The sequence below is a fragment of the Aulonocara stuartgranti genome (genome assembly GCF_965226115.1).
Source record: "Aulonocara stuartgranti genome assembly, chromosome: 1".
NCBI classification, from domain to species: Eukaryota; Metazoa; Chordata; class Actinopteri; order Cichliformes; family Cichlidae; genus Aulonocara; species Aulonocara stuartgranti.
This window is the reverse complement of record NC_138939.1, coordinates 2780737-2807649: the sequence shown is the minus strand read 5'-3', so window position 1 is coordinate 2807649 and position 26913 is coordinate 2780737. Positions and strand designations below refer to the sequence as shown.

General features: G+C 46.3%; 2 protein-coding genes across 19 annotated transcripts in view; one reads left to right on the top strand and one right to left on the bottom strand.

Annotated features, from left to right (window-relative positions):
* LOC309709147 (uncharacterized protein) overlaps nt 1-4900 on the top strand; it is a 51112-nt gene extending 46212 nt beyond the window's left edge. For all 3 annotated transcript variants that reach the window (XM_082537637.1, XM_082537636.1, XM_082537638.1), the window contains 8 exons: nt 317-367; nt 570-634; nt 1047-1265; nt 1347-1496; nt 1678-1754; nt 2952-3026; nt 3475-3591; nt 4374-4900. In XM_082537637.1, the coding sequence (XP_082393763.1) occupies nt 317-367; nt 570-634; nt 1047-1265; nt 1347-1496; nt 1678-1754; nt 2952-3026; nt 3475-3591; nt 4374-4515 (896 nt within the window). In that variant the 3' untranslated portion in view covers nt 4516-4900. The remainder of the gene's footprint in view (nt 1-316; nt 368-569; nt 635-1046; nt 1266-1346; nt 1497-1677; nt 1755-2951; nt 3027-3474; nt 3592-4373) is intronic.
* A 1560-nt stretch (nt 4901-6460) lies between these two features.
* The window catches only part of kifc3 (kinesin family member C3), a 38939-nt gene continuing 18486 nt past the window's right edge, over nt 6461-26913 (bottom strand). For 3 of the 16 annotated variants that reach the window (XM_082537505.1, XM_082537501.1, XM_082537507.1), the window contains exons 2-23: nt 24228-24348; nt 20263-20405; nt 19778-19813; nt 19426-19582; nt 19226-19311; nt 18472-18537; nt 17474-17617; nt 17111-17392; nt 16777-16950; nt 16309-16395; nt 14740-14887; nt 14089-14219; nt 13780-13891; nt 13078-13259; nt 12800-12904; nt 12533-12663; nt 11861-11984; nt 11491-11620; nt 10809-11038; nt 10571-10717; nt 10305-10434; nt 7579-9736 (exon numbers count right to left, since the gene is read on the bottom strand). In XM_082537505.1, the coding sequence (XP_082393631.1) occupies nt 9558-9736; nt 10305-10434; nt 10571-10717; nt 10809-11038; nt 11491-11620; nt 11861-11984; nt 12533-12663; nt 12800-12904; nt 13078-13259; nt 13780-13891; nt 14089-14219; nt 14740-14887; nt 16309-16395; nt 16777-16950; nt 17111-17392; nt 17474-17617; nt 18472-18537; nt 19226-19311; nt 19426-19582; nt 19778-19813; nt 20263-20405; nt 24228-24309 (3006 nt within the window). In that variant the 5' untranslated portion in view covers nt 24310-24348 and the 3' untranslated portion in view covers nt 7579-9557. The other 13 variants (XM_082537509.1, XM_082537515.1, XM_082537504.1 and 10 more) reach the window with 13 other exon arrangements.

Sequence of the window (26913 nt, the reverse complement as noted above, 5' to 3'; positions counted from 1 at the left end):
TAATCAACACTGCACCAACAAAATCTGTGTTTAGTTTCCCCGAAAGCTTCTATTTCCTCACCTGTTGATCCACCTGCAGCATCGCCATCAGTTCTGCTCTGGCTGATTTTGAGAAGCAGGCCATATTTGAAAAGTGAGAGGAGTAAACATTACTCGCTGTAAGAGCCAAACAGGATGGGAGGATCTGATTGGTTCTTTGTGCCTTTTTAAAATATTCATCCTAATGAGGACAAAGACACTCTCGTCATTTCTTCTTTTGTTTTCATGTCGTCACATTTATTTTGCAGTCTGAGCTCCTCGTTCTCCTCTCTTCCAGCTCGCACTCCTCCTAAGATGTCGGAGCCTTTTCCCGCTCCTCCAGAGGACGGTGAGTCCAGCACAGCTTCACGTTTCTGTGAGACATCAGGAGACGACGCGCCTCCGACGTTTCAGTTTATAGATGAAACACGAACAATAAATCACGTGTTCGACAGTGAAAAACACACGACACAAAAACACACGACAGAGGTGTTTCAGCTCCTGTTTTGTGGTTACTGGGTCGTTTCCTGATGATTTCTTCTTCTGCTCAGAGTCCATTTTGGCGATCAGCCGGCAGCTGAAGGACATCAAGTCTAATTTTCCTGATAAACAGCAGGTCAGTGAACGCAGCAGCCGTGTGTCTGTGTGGAAACATGGACGCCTTAGGACAGCGGACTATAAATGCAACGAACCTATCAGAGCTCAAATACCTGCTGTTTACAACAAAGTAGTCCTCCAGCCGCTCGGTTTTCTCTTTCTTTAGTTAAAGATTTTTCTTTGTCTTCAGAAAATCAGTTTAATTCAAAACCATCTAAAACCTTTAACAGCTGTGTGACTTTGGTCTGAGTGCGGTTATATGAGAGGTTTTATGAGTCTAAATTAACAACTAAAATGATGTGTGAGAAATTATTTTGTAATAATTTCTTGTTTCTGTCATTATTAACAGTTTTTCCAAAAATCAAATGCCCATAAAAACAGCTGAGATCAGAGAATAAAGGCTGTGACTGCTCGTGTCTGTTGTTTTAAAGGGTCCTCCACTGGCTGCCTCCACTCCCGTGGTGAGGGTGGAGCCTACGGTCATTTCCGCTGTGAAGCGTCCGTCCCCTCCAGCTGCGGGCACAGTGTCCTCCAGCCACCCCGCTCCCACCCAGCCCCCCGTCACCGCGGCCAAATCCAAACCGCAGCTCAAAATCATCTCGAGCGCCCGGAACGAGCCCATCGGGCTGAACGTGGCCGACTTCCTGCCCGTGAGTGCACGCGTCAGTGTTTTTAGATTCTCGCGACAGCTTTGATGATGAGAATAAAGCTGAACGTGTGTGGTCGGTCAGTCTTCACCCAACCACAGATCTGGAGCCCTGAGTGACGAGGAGGCCCTGACCCAGATGAAGAAGGGTCACGAGACCATGTGTGTGATGCTGAGCAGCCGACTGAAGAACCTGCAGACGGTCCGAGGGGTGTGGACCCGAGACGGCATCAAGGTGAGGCTGACACACCGGTACCAGCAGCTCGCACGTGTGTGAGAAGGTCATGACCGTTTGGCGATCTTCTGCCCGGATACAGCCGGGCAGCTCATTCATGCAGCTCCTTCTTTTATTGTTTTGTTTTCAGTTCGTTTGTGTCAATCAAAATATTTTCAAACTGCTCTTTGTTTGTGTGCAGATCGCTCTTGACACCGCCGTCTCCATGAATGATCCGTCCATAGTCGTGGACATCCTGAACATCATCAACCCCCAGCCGTGAGTCTCACACACACACACTCGTTTTCATATCTTAGTGAGGACATCTCATTGACATCATGCTTTAGAGAGCCGCTTACCCAAACCATGAAAAATGAACGCCTACTCGTAACCCTGAGGATTTGAGCCTCAATAATGCATTCAAGCTCGTGGGGACAGGCACTTTGTCCTCACAGGTGACTGTTGGTCCCCACAAGTATAGTAACATTTCAAGTTTCGGTCCTACAAAGCTGTCTAAACAGGTACACACTCACACACACAAACCCGTTTCTACATCTTTGTGAGAACCCTAAGTCACACCTTGGCTTGGCTGCTCCTCAGGGAGGAGAGTTTCACACATCTATCCAGTCAAGTTAAATGACTAATTACTGTAGAGCAGGGGTGTCAAACTCAGATACACAGTGGGCCAAAATTCAAAACTGGAACAAGGTCGCGGGCTAACGTTAATATTTATTGAAAAAAAAAAATCTTCCTCCAGATATAAGAATGAATCTTTTCTTATGGACTCAAACAAGTTTTGCTGAAAAACTGAATATGGAACAAGCAAAGCTTAATACTAAACAATATATATATTAGCTGTATAATACCAGTAGGCCAGCTCTGATAGTAATTTGGTATGGCTTCGCGGGCCAAATGTAATTAGTCTGTGGGCCAAATTTGGCCCACGGGCCAGAGTTTGACACCTATGCTGTAGAGCCTAAAGTTGTGCGCCGCTTGTTTAATTAAAGACACAAAGAAATCTGCTTATTCTGCAACAATAGGCCATTTTGTCCCCACAATTATAGTAGCATGCCAATTTCCTGTCCTGACAAAGATGTCACACACACGCGTGGAGACACACACACACACACACACACACACACACACACACACACACACACACAATTCTGATTTTATACAAGTACAAACCTTTATTTACACTGGAGTTCAAAAACAAAACCTTTCTTTGTTAGTTTAACCCAAAAAATCTAAAAACAGTGACAGAAGCTGACGATTGATGACAGACGAATCGTTCTACGCAGCTTTATTATTATTATTATTTTCAGTCTGTTCTGTTTCCAATCACTGAAAAGTTTTTATTGTTTATTTGATTGCATCTGTCTTCTAAGTTTCATTTTGAAGAGTTTGACCTGCAGTTGTTTGCGGGTTGCTGACCTTTATGAACGTATAAAACCAGATGTTGCGCTGCTGTTCCAGATCTCTGTGGAAGCTGGACGTGTGCATGGTCGTCCTTCCTCAGCTCGACAAACTGCTGCAGAGCAAGTACGAGAGGTGAGCGGCTCAGAGGTAAAGTTTCTGTTGTCCAGAGATGGCGCGCGAGCGTTCAGCGGCAGAGGGTACGTTTTAAAACAACGTCAGCATCTTTGTGGGCGTTTTCATCAAGTGTGACGGATGACTTTGTGGGTTTCACCATTACAATGAGAGAAATGAGTTCTGATGATGCTTCAGACGAACTGCCGGGAGGCAGCTCGGGTTGCATCAGAGATGATTTCGTCTTCTCAAAGTGAATTTAAAACTCTAATTCGGATTTTACGTAAAAAGAAAGATCACTTCCTGTTTGGTAACCTGAGGTCACCCGGAGTACTTTGATTGTCAGGAGGTGGAGCAGATCTCCGCTTCCTCCCGTCCTGAACCTGAACCTGCCCCGATGCCGTCAGTGTGTCGGTATGTCGTGTAATTCCATCATCCAATCAGCTTCCTTCTCTGTGCGTTTCCTCAGCTACATACAGACCGGCTGCACGTCTCTGAAACTCGTCATGAAGCACTTCTGGACGCTGATCTCGGACACTCTAAAGGCCACGCCGTCCGTCGGGGTCGACATCACACGAGAGGAGCGGTGAGTCTCACATCTGTCCAACAGCTGCTTGACTGATTTAGCAGCACCGTCAATCAATCTGCTGATTACTCAGATTACTCTGAGGAGGAAATGCCCCAAACCTCGGCTGACTCCACCTCTCGTTCTGTGTGGGACGTTTTTAAAGATGTCTGACACGTGTTCGAACCCAGAGACTTGATTCCTGCTGTAATCGCTCCTCAGCCGGCTGCTTTTCCCTTCCAGGTCTCCTCTTTGCACTCTGCATCTGCAGGAGCCACAGCTGTATTTTAGTGACTGTAGTAGGTTTGTTTGTCCAGCAGGTGTCACCTTTGTGCTGTTGGCGAGGGCCTGCGTCCTCGCCAGCAGCAACACAGGCTGCTGAGGTTAACGGACGTTATTCCTGAGATGAGCTTCAGAGAGAGCAGCATGTTAGTGCGGTGGGGCAGCACTCATTCTGCGCCTCACTGCATTTGTTGTGAATGAAGGATGCTTCAGTGTCTCCTCCTCCAAGGGAGGTAAAAAAGGAAACATTAAACCACCTTTGGTGTAGTACTCAGACGACAGGAACCTTCATAATAAAATGAATTGAACTGTAACCAGCGACAGTCAGTTTCTCTTATAAAGGTTTGTGCAGAGATGATGTAAATCAGACGAGACACTGGAGCAAAGATGTCCCATAATTCATAGCAACACATCATCAGCGGCGGTTTGTTCAATCACTGAAGGAAAACCATTTTAATCGGACAGACTCGCCAACGTCTTTGTCCTCTGCGTTTGAGCCTCTGATGTTTTTGTGCTTCCAGACACCAGAAGTGCCGAGTGTGCTGCGAGCAGCTGAAGAACCTGAGCAACATCGTGAAGAACAAGGCGACGCAGGTCGGTCGTCACGGCAGCACGTTCAAAGAGCTGCAGCTGCTCATGTCGCCGCTCGACGACTCGCCCTGAGGGCGGCGCCGTGGATCAGCTGACTCCCAAGACCCCGCACTTTGTGTGTCCTTCTTTTGTCACGACTCTCTCCTGAGGCCTCCGTCACAGAAGAAGAAATGTTTTAATGTTGAAGACGTTAAGTGACACTCAGAGGAAGTTGAGAAATTAAACCGCCGCTGCTAAACGAGCGGGTCGGTACTCGAATCGGGGAGGAGTCTCGGTCTCGTATGGAGGCGCTGACGGGAATGTGCCTTCAGAGGTTTGGATGTTTAAAAAGTGCTCACAGGTTTGCACCACACGAGCGATTCATGAAAGGCTCGGACTTTTCACTTTTCTACTGTTCACTTTCTCCACTGTGTTTATGTACAGCTCTGTTTATTTAAATAAAGACAAAATGAAGTTAGTTACTGTACTCTTCAGAGTGACTCATGAATGCACCAGAAGCTGTCTCTCAGATTTCCTGCAGACCTCAAATGCAACATGCATTTCTACATCAGTTTAGAGCCAAGCGTGTGAAAGTCATGTCGGGTGATCTGCTCACAGATTTAAGTCTGTAAAGAATTAGACATTTGCACAGGAAGCTTGTGGAAAGACATGATCGAGCATTATTTCTACAACATAAGACCACTTTGACTCATATTTGAAGATCTTTTCTTGAGTGTACGGTCAGGTCATGAGTGTTTGGGCAGTTTTTATTCTTTTGCTTCTGTAAACGACTACAATTTATTTAAAATAGTAAAATATGTGACTGAAATACAGATAACAGCTTGGCACAGGTTTGAAAACTGCACACAGCCGAGTGTGACGTGTGGGCGGAGTCACCGGTGTTTATTACTGGGACAAACAGATTTCCAGCATCATTGACTGGACAACCAAAAACGTTCTGTGAAAGCAACCCAAGACCCAGAATATTCAACAGTCGAGTCGATCAGCTGACCCCAAATCAGCTGATCATGCTTTTCACTTCCTGAACACAAACTGAGGGTTGGTGATAGACCCAGTGCCAGCTAAAGCAAAGGAGGGAAGGTTAGCATGGTTGAGTTCAGTTCTCTCTGGCTCTCTTCCAATGAGAGGACTGCTGTGATTTGATGCTTTATAAATAAAATTGAATTGAATTATTAAAACAAGTCTGTAGGTTCCCGATCATTCAGGGTTTTCCCGTCTCACATCTAAAAAACTTTTTCAAATCTAGACGCTGAACGATGGCGTCTCTATAGATAGAGCAGCTGACACTAGAGATTAAACGCCTGGGTCTCTCCGTGTCCACCTGAAATTATTTCCAAGTGCCAGCTATCAGCTACCAGATTCCTCAAACCAACCAGACTCGCACCTTAACCACGTGTCTACAATGAGTCATATGAAAACTCCCAGGACCAGCTCCAAGGGGACAACCCCAGTAGGGGTCAAATACGTGGGACTCCCCGTTAGCGGTTAGGAGTAAAGTCTTTTGGGTGAGAGCTGAAACATCCTGAAGCACCTCAAAGTTAATTAATCCAGTCGAGCCAAACTCTGTGACAGCCCTGGCAAATCTACACATCCTAAACAAATCTCTGCACCTGCAAGCCGCTTTGCAGCCCACCTTCTCCTATTCCGCCAGCCTGAGGAACTGAGCAGGTGTCAACAGGTGACATCAAGTCGGAGCCAATTACTGCAGGTAGAAATGATCATTCACCTTTTGTCTAAAGCCTTCCTGACTGATGCGATCCTTAAATGTGATTTAAGCTGTGTGGGAACTTTGGAAGCATAGACAGGAAATGAGGTTTAATCACAAACTCAGCTCAGTTTGTCCAGTTATTTGAGTCTGAAAGTGGTGCTAGGGGAAAAAAGTGGTTAATTCAGTCATTTTATTAACACTCTTTAGATTAACTCAACTCACCTCTTGGTCATGTCATTTTCAAATCTACAGTGATGGTGTGTCAAACACTCCTTTTTACTGCTCTTTTAAATATTTGTGTCCACACGATGCCGACGTGTGCGTTTGTTCTGGAGCGTTTATTAAAAAGTAATTACAAAACAAAAACAGCAAGCAGAGTTTGATCATCAGGTCAACACACAGCAGCTCATCGCGTTTCTAAGCATTCCTGTTTACTACAGCTACAGCTAACAGTCCACTTCGCACCAAGTCAACAGCTACACGTGTTCTGTCTCAGGTCAAAGGTCACCAGTGGCTTCCTGGAGGTTTTTGTTTTCTCCAAACAGGTGAAGAGACGACAGCAGAAGCACACAGAGAAGAAATGAGTTTAGATACGATTCGAGTCTTTTTGTTCTTCAAGCTGAAGGAAGTTTGAAATAAAAGGAACGTCCACCGGAGCAGAAGACTGAGACGCGATGTACAGATTTCCTCGTATTGCTCACGTCCTATTGGACAGCTTGGGATCAGTGGAGTACCCTGATTGGATAAAGGAGGAAAGCCTCCAGAAACTACAGATGGGAACACAACACACATGAAAAAAAACCTTAAAATTTATCTAAACTTTATGAAGAAAAAAGTACACTTTAAGGTTTCAGCCTGAAAATCCTCCATCGAACACGGTGCAGAGAAAAAAAGATTAAAAACAGATGGAGACAAAAAAAATTAAATTTGGATCACAAAAAAAACAAAAGCGGAAAAATTCATGTGCCCGTATTCTCCAAAAGAAAAAAATTAAAGCATGTCAAACATAAATATACAAACACATTATGCATCTATGCACATCATCAGCCACGTTCGGGTTAGAAAATGATCTAAAAGTTTAAAGTGCAACAAAGAAACAATGAGAAATACTGATTGGAGAGCAGATACTGATTTCAGGGTTAATAAGGATTTTTTTGAGTCCCGACGGAGGAGCGCGAGTCCTGTCAGCTCATATCAGACGTCACAGCAGTCCAGACGTTTGGCCATCGTCTCATAACAGTCTGTCCAGATTTAAGACCGTCCTGTCCTGTAAAGTTTCCATCGGTCTTTGATCGCTTTTGCCGCTCCTGTCGTTGGCTAAGAAGGAAATAAATCCAGGAAGAGCAGCAGAGGCCTCAGGGTGCTGGCTGACACCCTGCAGCGACGGCGCGGCGTCCGTCAGGCCGTCAGCTTCAGTCGTCCTGCAGAGAAACGAGAGCGTCAGCCAGCAGTCATGTGACCCTTTAACTCACCATGTCCACACTACTGACAATAAATGTGAAAACATGTTGTTTCTCTTCATTTCGCTCTTTCTAGAGCTGATCACAAAGTTCTTACACTGTGAAGCGACTTCGTCAGCAGTTTACAAAGCATCCCGACAGCTCCTGCAGACTCTCCTCTAACGCCTCTGCACGGACCACAAATAAAACAGACACCTGTGCTGCCCTTACTAACCTCTGCTCAGAAGAAAACAAACTGGCTTTAAATATTTCTCTTGTGTACCGCTGACATTTTTTTAAACCACCTCCCAGTTTTTACCAGGAATTTAGTCTGGAAACTTTTTAGATGAGAATTATTACTGGTGCTCAGAGCAGAGTCTCCATCTACACCACAGAAATCTTCAAGTCAAAGAATCATTCAGGTGTGTTTTTAAAGATAAGTTGTGTGTCCTGAGCAAAGATCACGTCTGCGTTTGAACACCGACAGACGTGATCTTTGCTCAGCACACTGGCTTCCTCCAACTTCTACATGAAACGTACAATTAAAGTTAAAGAGTTAAATCTGGCCAATTTCATGCTTTTTACAGTCATGGTTCAAGAACCTCATGATAACACTTCCTGTTCTAACCAAAAACACAGAAACATGGAGGATTTTACTCCACAGTCATCGGGTCGCTGCTAATACAGGAAACAGCAGCACCTTTGCTAACGTTACCTGAAGATCGACTCTGAGGCCAAGTCTTCATGTCACATTTGTTCAATTAGCTTCTGGTAATCAATACGATCTCTCACCGAGCATTTCTGTCAAACGTGGTCCCAGAAAAACCAGCAGGAGTCAGTCGATCTACCGAGGCTGAAACCTCAGACTGAGCCTGACTGCAGTGTGAACGAGCAACAACCAGAAGTGTTCCTATCAAACTGACACAAACAGTGTTTTCAGATTTATCAGTGCAGACATGGAAGGAAGGAAGGAAGCAATCCCACAATCCTCTGCTCATCAGCGAGGACGCTCAGCCAGGCCACAGAGCAGCGAGGGGGAGGGACGGGATTTATCCGGACACCAGCGCACTCAAACACCCACCAACAGTCGGACGTCACGAGACCGTAACAGAGAGAGGCGGCTCGTTTGGTTTTAGCTGCTGCAGATTCAGAAATATGAGTAAATAAAAAAAGCTGCAGGTGTTTTTATCAGTTTCATCTGAGAGCAGCACAGAGAGGAGGAGGATTAGAGACGGGATCACACTGCTGGCCTCGCTCCATTAAGGACTAAATGCTTTATAAAAATAAAATAAAAAACCTTCCAGCTGCTTCCGAAGCCTCTGAGTGCTTTTACGTCTCCATAATGGCTTTTTGTAACCAGACCTGACTGAAACTGGAGATCGTCACGTGGGGTTTATCGTCCGTCCTTCTGGACACTAAAGACAACTTTATTTTAAAAATTAAACACCTGATAAGACCTGAAAGGAGCAACCGAGGCCATAAACTCACCAGGAAAGTATTTACCTGGGATACAAATCATATTTTCAAAGCACTTCTTTTTCAAACTGAGGAGTCGCCCCCTGCAGGTCATCAGAAAGGATGCAGGTTTAAGCTGCTTTTGCACTCAGTGCCTTCATCGTTTACCTTCTTTATTATTCCCAGATGTTAATGTAAGAATCATTTCTCATCTTTAATTTATCCAACTCGTCCTGCACCTCTCTGTCCTGGGATGAGATGAAACCTCAAACGTGTAAATTTCTGGTGACTTGAATTCCAAAAGAAGCTGATGAGTGATAATACAAGACTCCAGCAGCCGAACAGGCGACACACACACACACACACACACACACACACACACACACACACACACACACACACACACACACATTCTGTGGTTAGAGGTGAGGAGCATTAGATGGATGGTGGAGGAGACAGGGGGAGGGGGCACCATGCCATGCTGAGAGCTTCCATGCCAAGCTGTCCACCAATCAGAATACACCCCCACCTACCTGCCCACCGTCCCCCACCAATGGGCTGGCTCTGTCTACCTGTCTGTCTGCAAACCAACCAATCAGACCACAGAATGAGGACACAGAAGAAGAAGGAGGAGGACAGACTGACAGCGGGCGTTCCTGGAAAATTCCTCCTCCACTCTTACAGCTCAGACCTGCGATGTTCAGGAGTTATCATCATTATTATTATTTACGCTGCCGCTGTTCCCCTGCTCAGGCACCAGCGCCCTACATTTCCCACAATGCACTGCAGAAAAATGGCATGAAGGTTGCTCAGTGTTAAAAAAAAAAAAAAAAAAAAAAAAAAAAAATGTTTTGTTGTAACTCTTGGCACTGTGTGATGTCATAAAGAAGATATCCTCATATGGTCATCTCAGACAGATGGTTTTTCAAACCATCAGTAAAAAAAATAAAAAATAAAAAAATAGAGCCAATCAGTAGAAAGTCAAAAGCTCAAAAGGGGAGGGGCTAAACAGCCTTCTTCAGGCAGAAGGGGATGAGCTGCACCAAGGCTCAGTGTAAGACAAATAAGGATTATTTTAAACTCTGAATCATGCAAAGCCGCTCTGGGGCACTTCAGGAAGAAGCAGGGTTCAGTTCAGACGGGAAGCAGCCGTCCTCACAGAGCCGAGCTGCTGCTAAAACTACAACACTGAGCTTACAGCTGAAATAATTTATTAGCAACAATCCCAATTAATCATGTGACCTCTGAGCGCAGTGTACCTGTGGAGAGCTGCGACTGGGACCTCCTGCGGGAGCTGCTGGGAGTTCTGGAGGCGGAGGAGAGGGTGGAGCCGGCGCTGCTGGCCCGAGAGATGGGGAGAGGGACCGGGGTCACCGGGGGGGAGTCCAGCTAGAGAGAGGTCAAAGGTAACTTTTGTTAATTGTCTCATAAAACCAATTATTTCTACCCTACATCACACCGTTAACCCCGCCCTTATTCAACAGCTGATCGTGAATAAACCAAAGAAGAAGAAATACGTCTTTACCTCAATGCTGTCGTGGGTGGGCGAGGATGACGTGGACGAGTTCTCGTGTTTCCTGGAGGACGAGGAGCTCAGCTCGACGCTGCGAACCCTCTGAGCGAACTTTAGCGAGCAGACCGACTCGCTCATGTTGCTGGGCAACGGAGAGACCTGATGATGATAAACAGTAAGTCGTCACCTTCATCAAAGCCCTGTGGGGTTGTTCAGGTTGCTGCTTTTATTGGCCAGCTCCTGGACTCACCTGCACCATCATCAGGGTTTTGCTGTCTCCACTCAGCGAGTCCTGCAGCAGGTACGTGAGGCGCGAGTTTCTGAACGGGACGTGGGAGTGTTTGCTCCGCAGCGCGTTGATGACATCGCCAAGCGCCGACAGGGATTTGTTGATGCACTGAGCTTCTCTGAGCCGACTGCCCTCCGCCCCCGACTTACCGATCCGCTCCGAGCCCGCCAGGTCCACGAGGTTCAGCTTCCCTAAACCGGAGCACAGCAGAGTGAGTACCACATGGAAAGTCATTGAATCGAACCAGGATGTTTCTTCAGAGGGCAAACTGATGAAATCTGGACCCCTTATTGAAAGTTTTGGGGAATACAGCTATGTTGTAAAGATAATCTTTGAAATAAGACATTTTTGGGACAGGAAGAGTAAAGTTTATGTGGAAATGATTTTTTTATAAAAGACAAAATATTTGGTAAGTCAGGCTTTTCTTTTTAGAAAGAGGAGGCAGCTGATCTGATCCACACTCTGGTACCTTTTAAGGGCTGTTTATGGTTTGGTGTCCTGGTAATACTGTGCATTAACACAAGTCCTCACACAGACACCCTAACAAACGCGCGCGCGTGTGTGTGTGTGTGTGTGTGTGTGTGTGTGTGTGTGTGTGTGTGTGTGTGTGTGTGTGTGTGTGTGTGTGTGTGTGTGTGTGTACCTAGCGTGCGGTTGCCAGTGGCTGTGTTGAATCCAGACACCGTGATGATGAGCAGAGCGTGTGACCGCGAGCTGTGCTCGTTCAGGTTGGTGCAGGCTGTCGCTCTGTTGACGTGACCCAACTCAAACACCTGCAGACAGGTAAACAGAGTAACCATGAGCCGCTGGGAGCTAAACACATCATTCCTGTGCAAGATGAATTTTAGATCCACATGTTTGCAAACAGTAAAAAAAAAAAAATCCACAAAAGTTGATTGTTGTTTTTGTTTGTTTGTTTTTTTACATTTAAAACACAAGCCGTCATCCATCATCACAGGAAGACAAATGATCATCAGGCATGTTACACTAAAGGACAAGCAGGAAGTCCTCACCTTGTTGATGTCCTCAGGACTCTGCACCGTGATCTCGGTCAGTCTGGGGACGTAGAGTTGGCCGCTGCCGTCGGGATTCATCTTTATGTCGAGCTTGTCAGACGGATTCTCCCCGAGCAGGTCCCTGAAGGCAACAGAGGCGTTTGAGTGCCTGCAGGTTTCGACTCAGGGCTTGAGTGCAACAACGAAGGCTGATTAAAACAGAACTCAGGGGCCCTCAGGGGTCTGAAGAGATCCGTAATTTGCAGCATGAAACAAATCTTTAACCTTTCACCAACTGCAGCTCGTGAAGCCTTTCTCCCATTTCTGCGTTTTTCTGTTTCGTGTTGTTCAGTCTGATAATCTGAGTTTAATCTGACCTTCAGAGCTCTGAATGTTTCTGCCAAGAAAACCTTTCGCCAGATGTTGAGCTCTGACTCTTTGCACAGATGTTTTGTTACACAACAGCTGGACAGATGGAGTGGTCCAGCTTTACATAACTGCTCTGCAGCTGCTCCCATACGAGGAGGCGGGAGTAAAACCTGTGATAACAGACCTCCACACTTCAAACCCTGAAACACATCCTCATGTTTCCTCATCGCTGTAAACACAAACACTGTAGTTTACATGTAAATGAAGCCATCATCAGTCTACAGGGTCAGAGGCCCTCAGACGGGACAGCTCTCTCCTCACCGCAGCGTCTCGTTGTAGATTTCCACCATGCTGACGGTGATCTTATAGTCCCAGTCTGGAGCTTTTTCCGATACCTCGGAGAACAGCAGCCGCAGAGCACGCTGGTTAATGCCGGGGTTATCAGTGACACCCTGAAGGTCCACAGGCAGAGGAGGCGGAGTTTACAGGTGTATTCAGCGACATCTCGATTAAATTTTACTTACATTTGAATTTGTGTCTTGTTATTGGAGCAAAAACTGAGCTTTTCTGAGCGGATAAATGTCCTACCTCCATGGTGTAGGTTTTCCCGGAGCCGGTCTGCCCGTAGGCGAAGATGCAGACGTTATAGCCGTCAATACAGGAAGTGATCAGAGCCTGAACCTCCTGAAACACCTGATGAGCCAATCAGAGAGAACCAGCAGATGAGACGCACACCTTTATTCACAATGACCACAAAAATCATGACCGATGGGGTATCTGCTCACAAGACGAGCCTCTGACCTGGAGGTCGTTTCGGGCTTCATTATTTTGAAGTTCAACAATCTAAACGTTCCGAGGACGCTCACCTCTTCCTGCGTGGCGTGAGGGGGGAAGACTTTATCCAGCTCAAAGGTCATGACCTTGCCCTTGTTAGAGAGGTAGAGGATGGCGTCGTCGTCCGAGTCGAAGCTCAGCATGGTTTTGGCATCGGCGGAGTCCTGCTCCTCCTGACTGACCGGCCGGACACGACAGAACACACGGATGTTACCTTGGAGACCAAACACAGCAGCACGGTGAATTTAGAACATTTTGTTCTGACCAAACAGACAAGATCATTTCCTGCATCTGCACAGGTGAGATTATCGGTCTCTACCAGAGCAGCTTTGCATGAATCATGGCTCAAAATAATCCTTTATCCTCCGCGGAGTTCATTCTCCATCTGAAACAAGCCGATTTAGAGCTCCGCCCTCTTTATGCCAACTTTATTCTGATTGGCTGCCCCTCTGTACCTGTGTTTGATGTTTTGAGTAGCCTGATGCTTAAGTTTTTGGTATGAGCTCGTCAGTAAGACATGACAGGAAACAAGGAAAAGCAGGTTCTCACCTCCTTCAAAATAAAATGCAGCAATATGCTCCATGTTGCAGACTAATATGTGATTCTTTAAAGCTCTTTAATAGAAGATTTTTGTTTTACTAAAGTATTAAAATCTGTGATCAGGTGTGTGAGCGAGCAGGTGAGAGCGGGAGCTATGAAACGTTCGGACAGAAAACACGAAGCTTGTTTCAGACCTTTGAGTCGAACCAGCTCGTTGTGGCATTTCTTCCTCAGGTTCATCTCTCGCTTGTATTTACGCAGCAGCTCCTGGTTGGTGCTGCTCACCTCACTGATCACCTGGCAGATCTGAGACACACACACACACACACACACACACACACACACACACACACACACACACACACACACACACAATATTTATAAAATGACTGCAAAATCATTTGTATGAATTAACACTTATAGTTTTTTTTTTTTCCCATTTAAAGGGCGTCTTGACTCGACCCATCTCTGAGCGTAACCATGAGGGCGGGGCTCTGACTCACCTCCTGCTTGGCCTCCGTGATTGCTTTGTCCAGCATGAAGGGGAAGTCCTGTACCTGCCTCTTCAGACAGTTGTAGTCCGAGGTGAGAGTCCTGAGGGCCGGCTGCAGGCTCAGCAGGTTCATACGCACACCTGTAAACAACAACAACAACAAATGAAGCTAACGAGGAAGCATCAAGACCTGCAGTTCCTCCAACATCCAGCAGAGGCAGCAGTGAGTCGGTCCCTATAGACTCCCAAGTTAAAACTTTGCAGCAGAAATAAACGTGTTTACAGCCGGATACACAAACTGTTCGGTCTCTGCAGATGATTTCCTCCTTTATAATGCCTGGTAAGTCGCCTGCATTAAAATTTGCATTATTAGGGGTGTGGCCTGTGTAGCTTTCTGCTGACTTCACCTCAACTAACCAGAGTCCCTGAACTGGACCATGTTTGTGCTGTTGGAGCATTTTTAATGTCTTCAGGTGACCAATATGGCTGCAGTGAGGTTACTGTGCTAACAGACTCTCCAAGATGTCCGAGTGATTTTATTTGGATGTTACCAAGAACACAGGATACCTGCGTCTCTGTGATGGATACACACAACATGGGAATGGTCACAGAGTCCATATACACAGTCTGCGGTTCAGACCAACAGGAAACTGCGTCTGACCTGCGAGGTTCTCGTGGACGGCCTTCATCTCGCTCTCGGCTCGGATGAACGCCTCCTCGATGACACGGTTCTTCTCCTCCTCCAGGTTCTGCATCTCCGCCTCCAGCTGACCCTGAGCTCGCTCCATCTCTCCTTCATAGACCAGGATCTGGAGGGCGGATGCACACAGGTGGAGGCCAGTGTCAGAATACACACCCGAGCACATCATCGAGTTTCTGCCTTTGCGTTCATCTGTACGACGAGCCTCACGGAAAACTTTTAAATATCCCCGATTCAAGTTTGACTTGTTTCCATAACGTTAAACATTATGTGAAATGTTGATACTGCTGCAGATAATATCAACATAAATTACAAAAAGGCCAAATTACATTTAGTTATTTCAAAATATAAATACATTAATTACAGATCTACAGTTTCACTAATAAGAAATGAATGTTTTTGCTAGTGAAAAATAAACTGTAGGCATCTTTAATTAGGATTGGACTAAAATGACTTACAGATGTTACTTGGAAACTCAAATTTTAAATATAATTTCACATTTACAGCTAAAATTATTGGATTCACAAGAACTCAGAATTTAATTTTACATTTCAAACATGGAATTTCTTAGAGGATAACTTCCATTAGCAGACTGTTTTCATGTTTAATTAAAGTTATATTCAGAATAACATTACATCAGCTGTACCAGACACAGCTGATCACAAAGCTAACAAGACCACGGAAACATCTCAGACTTTAGTGACGCTTCAAATGCAGCGAGGAGAAAAAAACCTTCAGGATCACCAGCAAACATCAGCTAACATCGGTTAGCTAAGCAGCAGTTAGTAAATTTTTTTTTTAACACACTGTCAAAGCGAACAGCTAACACAAAAGCTAGTGTCACAGGAGAACACACAGGTGTATCACACAGGTGGAACAGGAACATACGGGAAGGCTTCTTCACACTGATGACTAATGGTTCATCCAGCAGCTGCTCGCCAGGTTGGCTGATACCTGGAGCTGGGCTAACGCTTTCTTTATGCTAAACTAGAACAACCAAAATAAAAGCTTTGTATTTTAATGTGAACACAGCCTGCAATAACCAGGGAGCACTGGGACAGTTACTGGGATGGTTTAAAAATCACACACTGGGTGATCACACAGGGTCTGAGGCTCTGAAGCGTCCCAGTTAAACCAGTTCAAACCACAGATTTGAGAAACTCTCATAAGCTGCCACACACACACACACACACACACACACACACACACACACACACACACACACACACACACACACACACACACACACACTCTTCATATTTAAATTTTTATCCAATTAAACAAGATCTTTATTTCTGCCATCACATCGTTGCACAGCCGTTTTGCCCTCATGTAATCATGTTTTAATAAAACTTGTGTATCGTGTCTTTGCATCGTAACAAACGATGGCGTCAGTGGCTGACGTGTCTGGTTTATCTGGCAGCTTCAGTGCCGGCGCTCTCGGTCAGGGGCGGTCGCTCGCTGTGACCTCTGTTCTCTGAACATTAATGATGTCACGGGGTAGGCGGGGAAAAGGACTGGGTGGCCAACCTTCGATAACCTGCGAACCACCTCGCTGTTGCGCCGGCCGCCGGCCTTGGACAGGAGGCCGCACAGACGGCCTCGATCTGCAAGGAGCTGCAACCGGATGCATGCGGAGAGGAAAAGGTGAAGCGTAGGGGTTAACCTGGAAACTGGCTGATCTGAGGTCTGCTCATAGGAGAACCTCATCACCTGCCTCACCACACCACAGGTGAAGAAAACGTCTGGTTCACATCAAAATGATTTATTCTGACCCAACATCATCTATGCGTAGTTAGAAAAGCACTGAACAAAAACGACTTCTGCTCGTAGCTCCTCTCCAGCTCGTCTCCTCTTTCACGTTCATAGAGCTGCCGGTGACATTAAAGAGGAAGACGAGGAAAAGGCAAAGCTGGCTTCTGCAGGTTGGGTCATGCAGCACTTCTGGAGCCTCTACGGTAACCGGACGAGCTGACGTGCGGCTGCAGGTGAACTTACCTGCGTCCTGAGCTGAGCGCAGGTCCTCTGCGACTCGTGCAGCTGCGTCTCGAGCTCTCGCAGCAGCTGCCTCTGCGCGGAAAGCTGCTCCTGCAGGGTGTTGTTCTTCACCTGCAACTCGGCCACAGCTTTCTGAGAGTCCGCCGACTCCACCTCCACCGTCTGCGTCACATACTGAGGAACACCAAACAATTAGAGCCGATTAGATTTAGTTTCCACCCAAGACGATGCTGCATTCTCATGGTAGAGTTACTCAGCTACTTCAGATCTAATGGAACTCCTGAAAAACTGAAGGCATGAATCTAATCTCCTTCAACCTGACCAGCATCCTCACTTTGACTCTGGGGGGCGTCGCTGCCTGTCTGGCGAGCTCCTCCTCGCACTCCTGCAGCCGGAGGGTGAGTTTCTGCTCAGCCTCCCCCTGCCTCCGCCTCGACTCCTCCAGCTGCCTGCGGCTGTCGTCCAGCTGCCGGGTGGAGTCGTCCAGCTGCCGTTGGAGGGCCTCCGTCCTGGAGCTTTTCTCCAGCAGCTCTCTCTCCAGCTCAGCTAGCCGCCGCTCCCTCTGCCGGGCCTGGGTCTCCCAGCGGGACACCTCCCTCTGCAGGGCCTCCGCATCCTGCAGCACACAGAGAGGAGTTTAAACTCGTCAGCACACCTGGAGCAGGCTGCTGAGCGAGCCCGCGCACATGCACGTTACCTGGCTGTGGGGGCAGTGGCTGCAGGTCTCTGCGGCAGCATCGAGCTTCTGAAGCTTTGAGCTCCTGCATGACTTCAGCTCCTGCTTCAGACGCTCATTCTCCACCACCAGCAGCTCCAGCTGCTTCTCCAGGTCTGTCGCCCCCTAAAGGACACAAAGACACACAAACACCTTAATGTCTGTCAGAGTGTACCAACATTTAACACAGCTGCACATTAGGGTCCTCACAAAGGCCAGCCCAGCCTCCTGGCAAAATTTGAAATGGTGTAAAAATGTGAAAAATAAAGTCGTGTGTTTGTGGCCACTGTTTTTGGGCAAAATGAAACTGGTGCTGTGTAGTAGGACGTTTGTTTGATGTTTGCATGTCTGCAGCACTGCAGAGTCCTCAGGAGGGACGCATTAACCTGGCAATCAATAAAAGTGATTTGAAACAAGTGAAAAACATTTTTCCTGTACGTGAAACCCGACCTTCTTCTAAAGCTGACCACTTATTGAGTTGTTTTATTAGGAAAGTGTTTCTCTCATTAAGCTCCACTTCCATTTACTGAGACGTATGAAGTAAACATTCTCCTGAATGTTGGAGAGTTTTAAAATAAATAAATAAATAAATCAGGAGGGGAAATTTCCCATTAATCGATAACATCATGACCACATGACCGAGTGCTGTCTCACTTTTCCTGGCTGGACAATGAGGACATTTGTTCTGCAAAGCAGGAACATTTTTTCCAAAGTCAGGATGTTGTTGCATAAAGTCAAACACTTTTGTTGCAAAACTGGGACATTTTACTGAAAATGAGTCGTTTTTGTCAAACAGGAGCAACAGGGAAACTGCATCCAGCCCTCGTTTTGGAACAGCCTTCAGACGAGCTTCAGGTTTTGAGTCAGGTTAAAGTTTAAGATGTGGGTCCTACGACTATAGCATGCAAGTGTCCCCACACAGAACAAAGACGCATGCGTTTTTGAGGAACATGGTCCAACATGGTCCAGCAGGGTCTCACCAGTTCAGAGCGAAGTCTCTCCACCTCCTGGGTCTGATCCAACAGCTTCTCCTCCAGCTCCTCCACCTGCAGATGCCAAAGAACATCATTAAAAAGGTAAAAAACAAACTTTTAACCCTGTTTTTATATCTTGCACGTCTCAGTTAAACATGTCCATTTCAAAACGCGCCGGCTCAGCTGCAGATCGCATTCGGATCAGCTTTCTGCTGAATGTCACCACACTGATTCGATAGTTGGGATCTTTGCGTTTGCACCGTGACGTGTCGCTGAGCATGAAGCTGCAGATCGGACCGGCAGCTTCGTTTTGTTGATGTAACAAATCTGTCAACGTTTCTGACTCGCTTTACGTTTGACGCCAACGTGCAGATGTCAGCCCGACAGCAAAGAAAACACAAAGAAATATTCAGTTACACACCTTCGAGTGTTCAGAGTCTGAACACACAGAAACACACAGCTTTGGATTTACTGTCCTGAGAATAATCTCATCGCTGATCAGAATAAACTATTAGAACTTAAAGATCCTTCGCCTGAATATTCATGTTCATGTGTTCAGTATTGCAGCAGATTCACTAACAGCTGTCTGTAACACCACCAAATCCTGCAAACAGGAGCTTCTAAACAAATATCAGAGCTGCAGACCGTCGTGTTACTCACGACTACAAGCTAGCTGATATCGTATGTTTGTGTCCCCCTAAAGCATTGTGGGAAGTGTCAGGCCTGCCTTGTTTGATCGGCGGGTTTCCTGCAGACGTACCTGTGTGCGCAGCCGAGTAACGAGCTGCTCTTCCTCTGGACAGCTGAGACGATCCGCAGGGTCACTGGGCTGCACCACCCTCACACCTACAAACACACAGACGCGTTTACGTCACTGCAGAGGACTGCAGGGCCTGCCATCTTGGAATAAAATGAAAGATCAGTCGCATCGAATGGAATCGTCTTTCTACAAACACTGACCGTTGGGCGTCTCTGACGTCTGCTCCTCCTGTAGCGTCTTAACGCCTCCACCCGTCTTCTCTTTGACACTTTGCTGCAGCTGCTGGACCAGCAGGTGGCGGGCTACTTCTTCAGAGTGAAGTCGAGCCTGAAACTCGCAAACTTTGTCCTGTAGGGTCTGAAAACACACGAGAAGCACAAATCAATCAGCGGCAACAATTATCCAGGCTGTGCAACTGATTCTAGAAGCTCACAACAACGTCTACATGGTCACTACGACCTCTGCCTGTCAGAGACAAAAAGGGAAACGCTACAGAAAAATACAAAAGAAGAAGAATCTACAGCGAGCAACAAGGACAGTGAAGGTTTTTACGTTGGCAGGAGTCCACCAGCACGACCAGGTGACCCTCTGCAGATGAAGACGGCATGAAAAACAAAAACGGAGGGAATGATGGACGGACAATAAACGAGGGAAACCAGAAATCTGACAGGTGGAAGACAAAGAATAAAAGTGAACATCTTTTATAGTCTGGGCCTCCAGCCCTCATTCGTCAGTCTGTTGCAAACGTTTGCGTGTCGCCAACGTCACCTGACGGAGCAACAACACTCAGAGCGTCAGCAGTCGTGTCACAGATGTGACGAGCAGGACGGCAGGAAGCGTCCCCGAGGCGTAAACAGACAGAGGCTCGGTCAGCTGAACATTGTCACTTTCTGCTGATGTCAGCTGCGAGTCAGCGCCGTCGCTGCAGACATGCCGCCGTGCAGCATGAAGTGAGCGCGCTCAGTCGAGCCTCAGTTCATGCTTTTACGGTCGTTTTAAGTCTCCTGATTAGTCGATTGTCTGTGCTGGTCGTTTACCTGGATAATCAGCTGCTGGCTGGTTGCGCTCGTTTCACTGAGCTCGGCGGTCAGAGAGGGGCGCTGCGAGAAGGCGGTGCTTGGCAGAGAAAGGAAGGAGCCGTCGTCTTCACCATCACTCATCAGGAAGTCCACTGAGCTCGCTGCGGAGACACGGGAGACACAGCTTAGTTATACGACGTCACGTGTTACTCAGCATCATTTCCATTTAGTAATGTTTTTAAAGTTAAAATTAAAAGTGCATCTTCCAAAAGAAGAAGACACGGATCCTCCGACTGAACGTGGAAAAATATAACAATGGCTCGATTGTTAAAGTTCACGTGTTAAAACCTCATTGTGAAATTAAACTATGGGCCCACCTTGATAAGCTCAGAAGAAAGCACCTTCTGAGTGGGTGTAAGGTAATCTATAAGCAGATTGTAAGTGATCAGTGATTATTGAGGTCACAGCGAGAAACAAGCTGAGCTCCTCTCTCTCAGCTCCCGTTCTCCTCCTGAGTAAACCTGCAGCTCCATGGAAACCAGTCCAACCAGATAACTACTGATAACAGCCACTGACACATTAACCTGCTCACAGAGGGGTGTGTGTGTGTGTGTGTACACGTCGCCACAAGTTTCTTTAAGTGTGTGAGGCCTCAAATCTTATCAACCTGAGAACAATCCGCTCTCTGTGCGCGCACACACACACACACACACGTTTTCATATCTTAGTGAGGACATCTAATGGGGAGAATGCTTTCCTAACCCTCAAAAACAAATGCCTAACACTAACGCTAACCCTCAGCCGTAACCTAACCATAACCTAGTGTAACCCTGAAAGTAAAACCACATTTTGAGCCTCAAAAATGCCTTAAAACTTGTGAGGACAGGACTGTTGGTCCCCACAAATATGTTTAAACAGGTACACAAACATACACACAAACCCGTTTTTCCATCTTTGTGAGAACCCTTAGTCACACCTTGACTTGGCCGCTCCTCAGGGATGAGAATTTCACACATCTAGACGGTTGAGTTAAACAACTAAGTTATGTGCCGCTTATTTAATGAAAGACACAGAAGATTTCTGCTTATTCTGCAACACCTCGTACAATACGCCCGTGGTGTGTTAACCAAACGTCGTTTGTGAGGAAGTAAAACCGAGCTCACTGCAAAGCAAAGCTATGTTCAAACCGCCTCCATCTGACAATATAATGGCACTCATCACTCACATGACTCCAGCTGGCAGACATGAAAACAAGTGTGCTGTGAAACATTATGCACTCCACACTGCATATAAATGCCACTTGTTTTGCACATATTCAACTCTGTATATTTTATATATTTTATTATTATTATTATTTCTTTTTTTACTATTTAATTTGTAAAAATGTGTGTACACACACACACACACACACACACACACACACACACACACACGAAAATATTTAGTATACACATCCAGAAATGCATACACTATTATATATCGTACATATATTTATTAGTTTCAGGTTGGCCATTCTTGTATTTTGCTCGTTTGTGTTGTTGTGTTTGCACATCTCTGTTGCTTGTGGGGCTCGCACACAAGAATTTCACTCGCATGTGCTGTGCCAGTGTGCCTGCACATGTGATGTGACAATAAAAGTGATTTGATTTGATTTGATTTGAAACTGTGTATTCCTTTATTGCAATATTGGGCACTGCCGGTCAGTGTGACGCCCAATATTACAATAGAAAACAACAGAAACTAAAGTCTCGAGCTATTCGTCTCTTTTCCCTGATTTTGTTTGAATTGTTTTTCTTATTTGTGCTTTTGCTCCAGGTGAACAAAGGGCCCATAAAACCGTTTAAATCTTATCTTCTGTAAGTCAGCTGTTCGCCGACCTTCAGACATTGTTTTTGTGTTTTCTTGTCCAAGTTTAACATTCAGAGCTGCATCGTGGACTCAAACTGAGCAGAAAACCTGCTTTAAACCAAATAATGACGGATTAGAAAACAGGATTACACAGAAGTACTGCGCGTTTGCTTTTCCTGCATCACAGTAAATGTTTACACATGGAAGAAAAAAAAAATGCTGAAACCTCAGCTCACAGGTCCAACACGCTGCTGACGTGTTAGAAAATTACATGTCTGACAGTCCGCATTCCTCCGGCCTCCAGTTACACTTTCATATTTCATCACTTGGTTGCGATTTTGAGTATGACCCAGTTTGACAGGGAAATACTGCAGCGTCACTGCCTTCACCTCAATATCCCTCAGCCTCTATAAAGCGTTTCAGCAAAGAAGATCCCACTGACCAGTTTTGTTCTGGCTAAATAATCAAAAGAGTTTTAATGGAGACCTTGAAGAGGACATTGCACAGTAACCAAATCCACGTCAGTATCCACCCTGAATTTCACAGACGGCGGCTCGTCACCACTTTGTTTAAAGCCTTTGTTGTTTGGCAACAGACAACCTGCATTTCCACCACAGGAGGAACCCACAGTCCAAATGAAACTCCGGGGAGAGAGTTTCATCACCAGGAGATTCCTTTCCTTGGGACTTTCAGAGAGAGAAAAAACTGCAGGTTTATCTTTCAATAGATGACAAAAGGTGAAGTTACTGACTCATTAAAGTAAAAATGCCTCCCTCCCCAAAAAAGTATGATGTGCTTTACATGATACCTCCCCTGTCTTCATAGCCAGCCTTAAAAAAAACAACAACAGAAATCCATCCATCCATTTTTACGCTTTCAGGGGTGGAGATGCCCAGACCTGCCTCCCCTCAGCCACCACCACCTCCTCCAGCTTTCCAGCAGGGACACTGAAGCGTTCCCAGACCAGCCAAGATATAGATCTGCCCTGAGGTCTCCTGCCAGTTAAACACCTCATCTAGGAGGCACTCGTGAAGCATCCCATTCAGAACAACCAACTGAACTGCAGGAGTAACATCTCTAAGGGAGAACCCAGACACCAAAGTAATTTATGAAGATTCTCAAAGTTTTAAAAGTGAAAGCACTGCACAAACCATGAAACAGAAAACTCTAATTTAAAAGAAGTGGCTTCTAAAGTCTCAATGAGCTCAGATGTGCACGTCTTAAATATGTGACGTATGCTGTGTGCAGAATATTTCTTCATTTGAGATTCCCCGAACAAAGGACTGAAAATCGCCCCGATATCAGAGCAAATGATCAACTCATTACACTCAAGTCAGCAAATCACAAAGAGGAGGCGACAGACGAATGAAGCGCCTGGATGTGTCGACTCAGCAGGGATACAAATCAAAATGGTGCATAACAATTCAGAAGAGTGCAGAACACACACACACACACACACACACACACACACACACTTTTATTTTAAGCAGTTCAATAATGACTCAAAAGTCATTCACCAAACTTTCTTGCAGCAGTGCCAAGGACGTGATGAAACTTGCGAGCAGGTAGAATGAAAAGTTTTAAGCTGATATTAATTTTAATCCAGAGGACATTTAAGTTTTTATGCAGCAGGAATGTGAAGCAGCTTACCTCAGCTTTTTCCACCTGCTCACCCGGTTTCACTCACAATAAACTGAAACTTGAAGTTTCAGACACAAGTTTTACCAACATTATGAAAATAACTGCAGGTTTGCCCTTTCCTGTAATCGCCTAAACCCTCGTTCAAACAAACCTGGAGCCCTGAGCCTCTTTAAACACACGGCTGTGGCTGAGGGGGCAGAATGAAAGTCTGACGAGTGAACAGGAGAGACAATAGCTGCAGTGTTTGTTAACCTGATCCAGCTCTCCGGGGACTCGCGCTGAGAAACGAGCAGCTGAGAAAAACACAGCGAGCAGCAGTCAATAAAGCAAACGTGACGGTTTCAGCTCACCTGTCCCCCCCACTGACAGTCCCAGGATCCCTCTGACCGCCGAGCTTCAATCATACACACAGGTATGACTCACCTCTCCTCCACACACACAGAAAATATGCAGCCACGCTGCTGTTTCTTTCCCGAGGTAGGCGGCTGACTCACCATCCAATGAGAGGTCTTTCTTCCAGAGATCCTGCAGGCAGGGGGCGTGGCCGAGGTCCCAGGTCTTTCGTGTGCCGAACATGACCGCCGGGTTGACCAGAGCGCTGGACCGCTGGACCGGCTGGAAGCACAGAGGGACAAACAGAAAGGTTAAAAACAAGAAGATGTGAAGATAAAAAGAGCAGCTTCTGCTGCTGAAGTTTATTCTTGATGGATGGATTACACTACAGCGCCCTCTGGTGGCTGGTTGAGATAAGCCCCACCCCCTTTTGTTTGACCCAACAGGTTATGAGCCAAACGCTTTCACATAACGTTTCTCACACATTGTTTCCACATGTTAAGCGCTTTAGTTGCCACTTCACCATCAGAGCCTCTCCATCAAACGCTCCATCGTTCCTGCTTTAGTAGATGCGAACGTTTATGTGAAACAACTTTGCAAATATTATTTAATATTACACACGTTAAAACCAGACATCTTGATGCAGGAGCAACCATGCAGGCAAGGAATATCTCAAAACTGTGAAACTGAATCTGAAGAAGTCGCTTGGATGAGTGACGAAACGTTTCTGAAACGCTACGTCCAGATGAACAGAATCAACTTTTTGGGATTAAAACCAGACGTTTCAAGAAACGGCAGCAGGTAGGCGGACTTTAATCGTCTGTTTATGTGTGAGAGCCAAACAGACGGCAGTTGCCGGTTGGCTGTAGTACCTGGTTGTAACAACAGGTGGAGACTCTCATTGTGTCACCAATCACCACCCACCTGAGTCTTCACCAGCGTGGCGTGACTCGTGGCGTATTTGGGTTCACAAGTGGCACCAACCACTGAAAAGTTGTGGAAAACTCCAAAGTAACCAAACTAACCCAATACTGAAGGTCTGACTAAACCTGCCGCCATCGCACAGCCACCTCCATTTATGCTTGCTGTTACAGCTGCAGTATTCTCCTGAACAGTAGGTGTCGCCACTCAGACAAAATCTATATCAGTGCTGATATAGGATGAGGATTCATCAGAAACAGGAAGTACAGAAATTGCAGGGAGTTTTCCACAAAGTCTCATCTTTTCAAACTGTTGAAACACTGATCTGTGAATCTCCGAACTTCTTTAATGATCACTGAATTGCAGTAAAATCCGACAGCCGTGCACTCGTGTCATCGATCCAGCTGCAGCGACAAGAATCGAGAATCTGCACGACGAGCAGAAAAGGTGGCTAACAACAGCAGCTGTGACGTCAGTTTACTTCATCTTTGCCGGATAGCAGCCGATCCGGACGTCAGTACAGGATGAACACCAGAAAAGACTAATGAGCACGTGTAGTGGGTCATGACCACTAAAGCAGAAACACACCTGGCAACTTCCACAGAGCCGAGCAGGAAACGTCTTTGAGTGAATCCTTCCTGGAAATATCAGCGATGCCGACACACGACGAACACACACCTGGCTGACTCGTTTAGGTAACATCCTGAGGCTTAAGCTAAGTTGCTTACATTAGCATTCTCAGTTCAGACCTCGACATCACAGCCCGTCGGTGTCCCGTCCCGTCTCACCTGCAGCACTCCACCAATCAGCCGACAGCCTCCCTCTCTAACAGCCTCCGGTCCACAGCGAGCTCTTCTCTCTGAAGGCTGGACGTAGCGCTGTCGGTCCAGCCAGCTCTTGTTGATCAGCATTCCCACCCAGCCCAGCATGCTGCCACTCCGCACAGCTGGTCCCAGTCACCCATTCACTCTGCACCAGCGACCGGCCGCAGTCTCAGGTGGGACATGTGAGACAGGTGGTCAGAGCTTCCTGCTGCACGGCGGTCAGTTAACCCACCTACAGCCTCACCGCCACATCACCTGCAGGATTACCAGCAGCTGATCCCAGAACAGCTGATCGGGAGTCTCTCTGGTCAGGATGAGCCAAGCGTGAGCGTAATCTGTTAATCCTGAGAGCAGATGGCCTCGTTAACCCTCGAGTGACCGCGACTCACACGTCGTTAGCACCAATCACACCTCAGCTCGTTTACGTTAAACTTCCAGGAGAAATTTTACACCACAGGTTTGCCTCCACCTCACAAACCGGTTCTGTGATTATTACCTGATTGAGAATCCTGCAGTTAAACAAAGTTCTACATGAACGTTATAGCCGAGCTTTTTCATTCTTTTTCACCACAAATGCATCGAAAGGAAAAGTTTAAAGAAAACAAACTAATGTGGATTCAGTATCGAGTGGATGACATTGTCTGCTTACAAGGAATGAAGAGATGACGAACATTATCAGGAGAAACTTCATCCACTCAATGGACTCAAGTCCACTTAAACTACAAACTACCTGCCGTCTCCAGCACAGACTCTACAGGACCCCTTGCTGTAGTCCACAGGTCCTCTGACCCTGCTCAGTAATCCGTTCATAGCCCAAGGTCACTGTGATGGATTAATTCTACCATGGGGAAGGTTAGATGCACCTGGTATCACTAACAGATCTTTATTACAATTATGTACAATATTAAAAAATAATATTTTGGCAGCGGCTAGCACACCTTCTTGGAAAGCAAAAGGCCGCTGGATCGATTCCAGCCAGACACAAATCCCATCTCTGGAAGGTCATCAGAGTAAAACTGCTAAAAATATATTTAAGTTACAGATACGTGGGCTCGCAGTGCAGATTATCCGCTTTAATTTGAGGGCATTACACAAAAGAAAG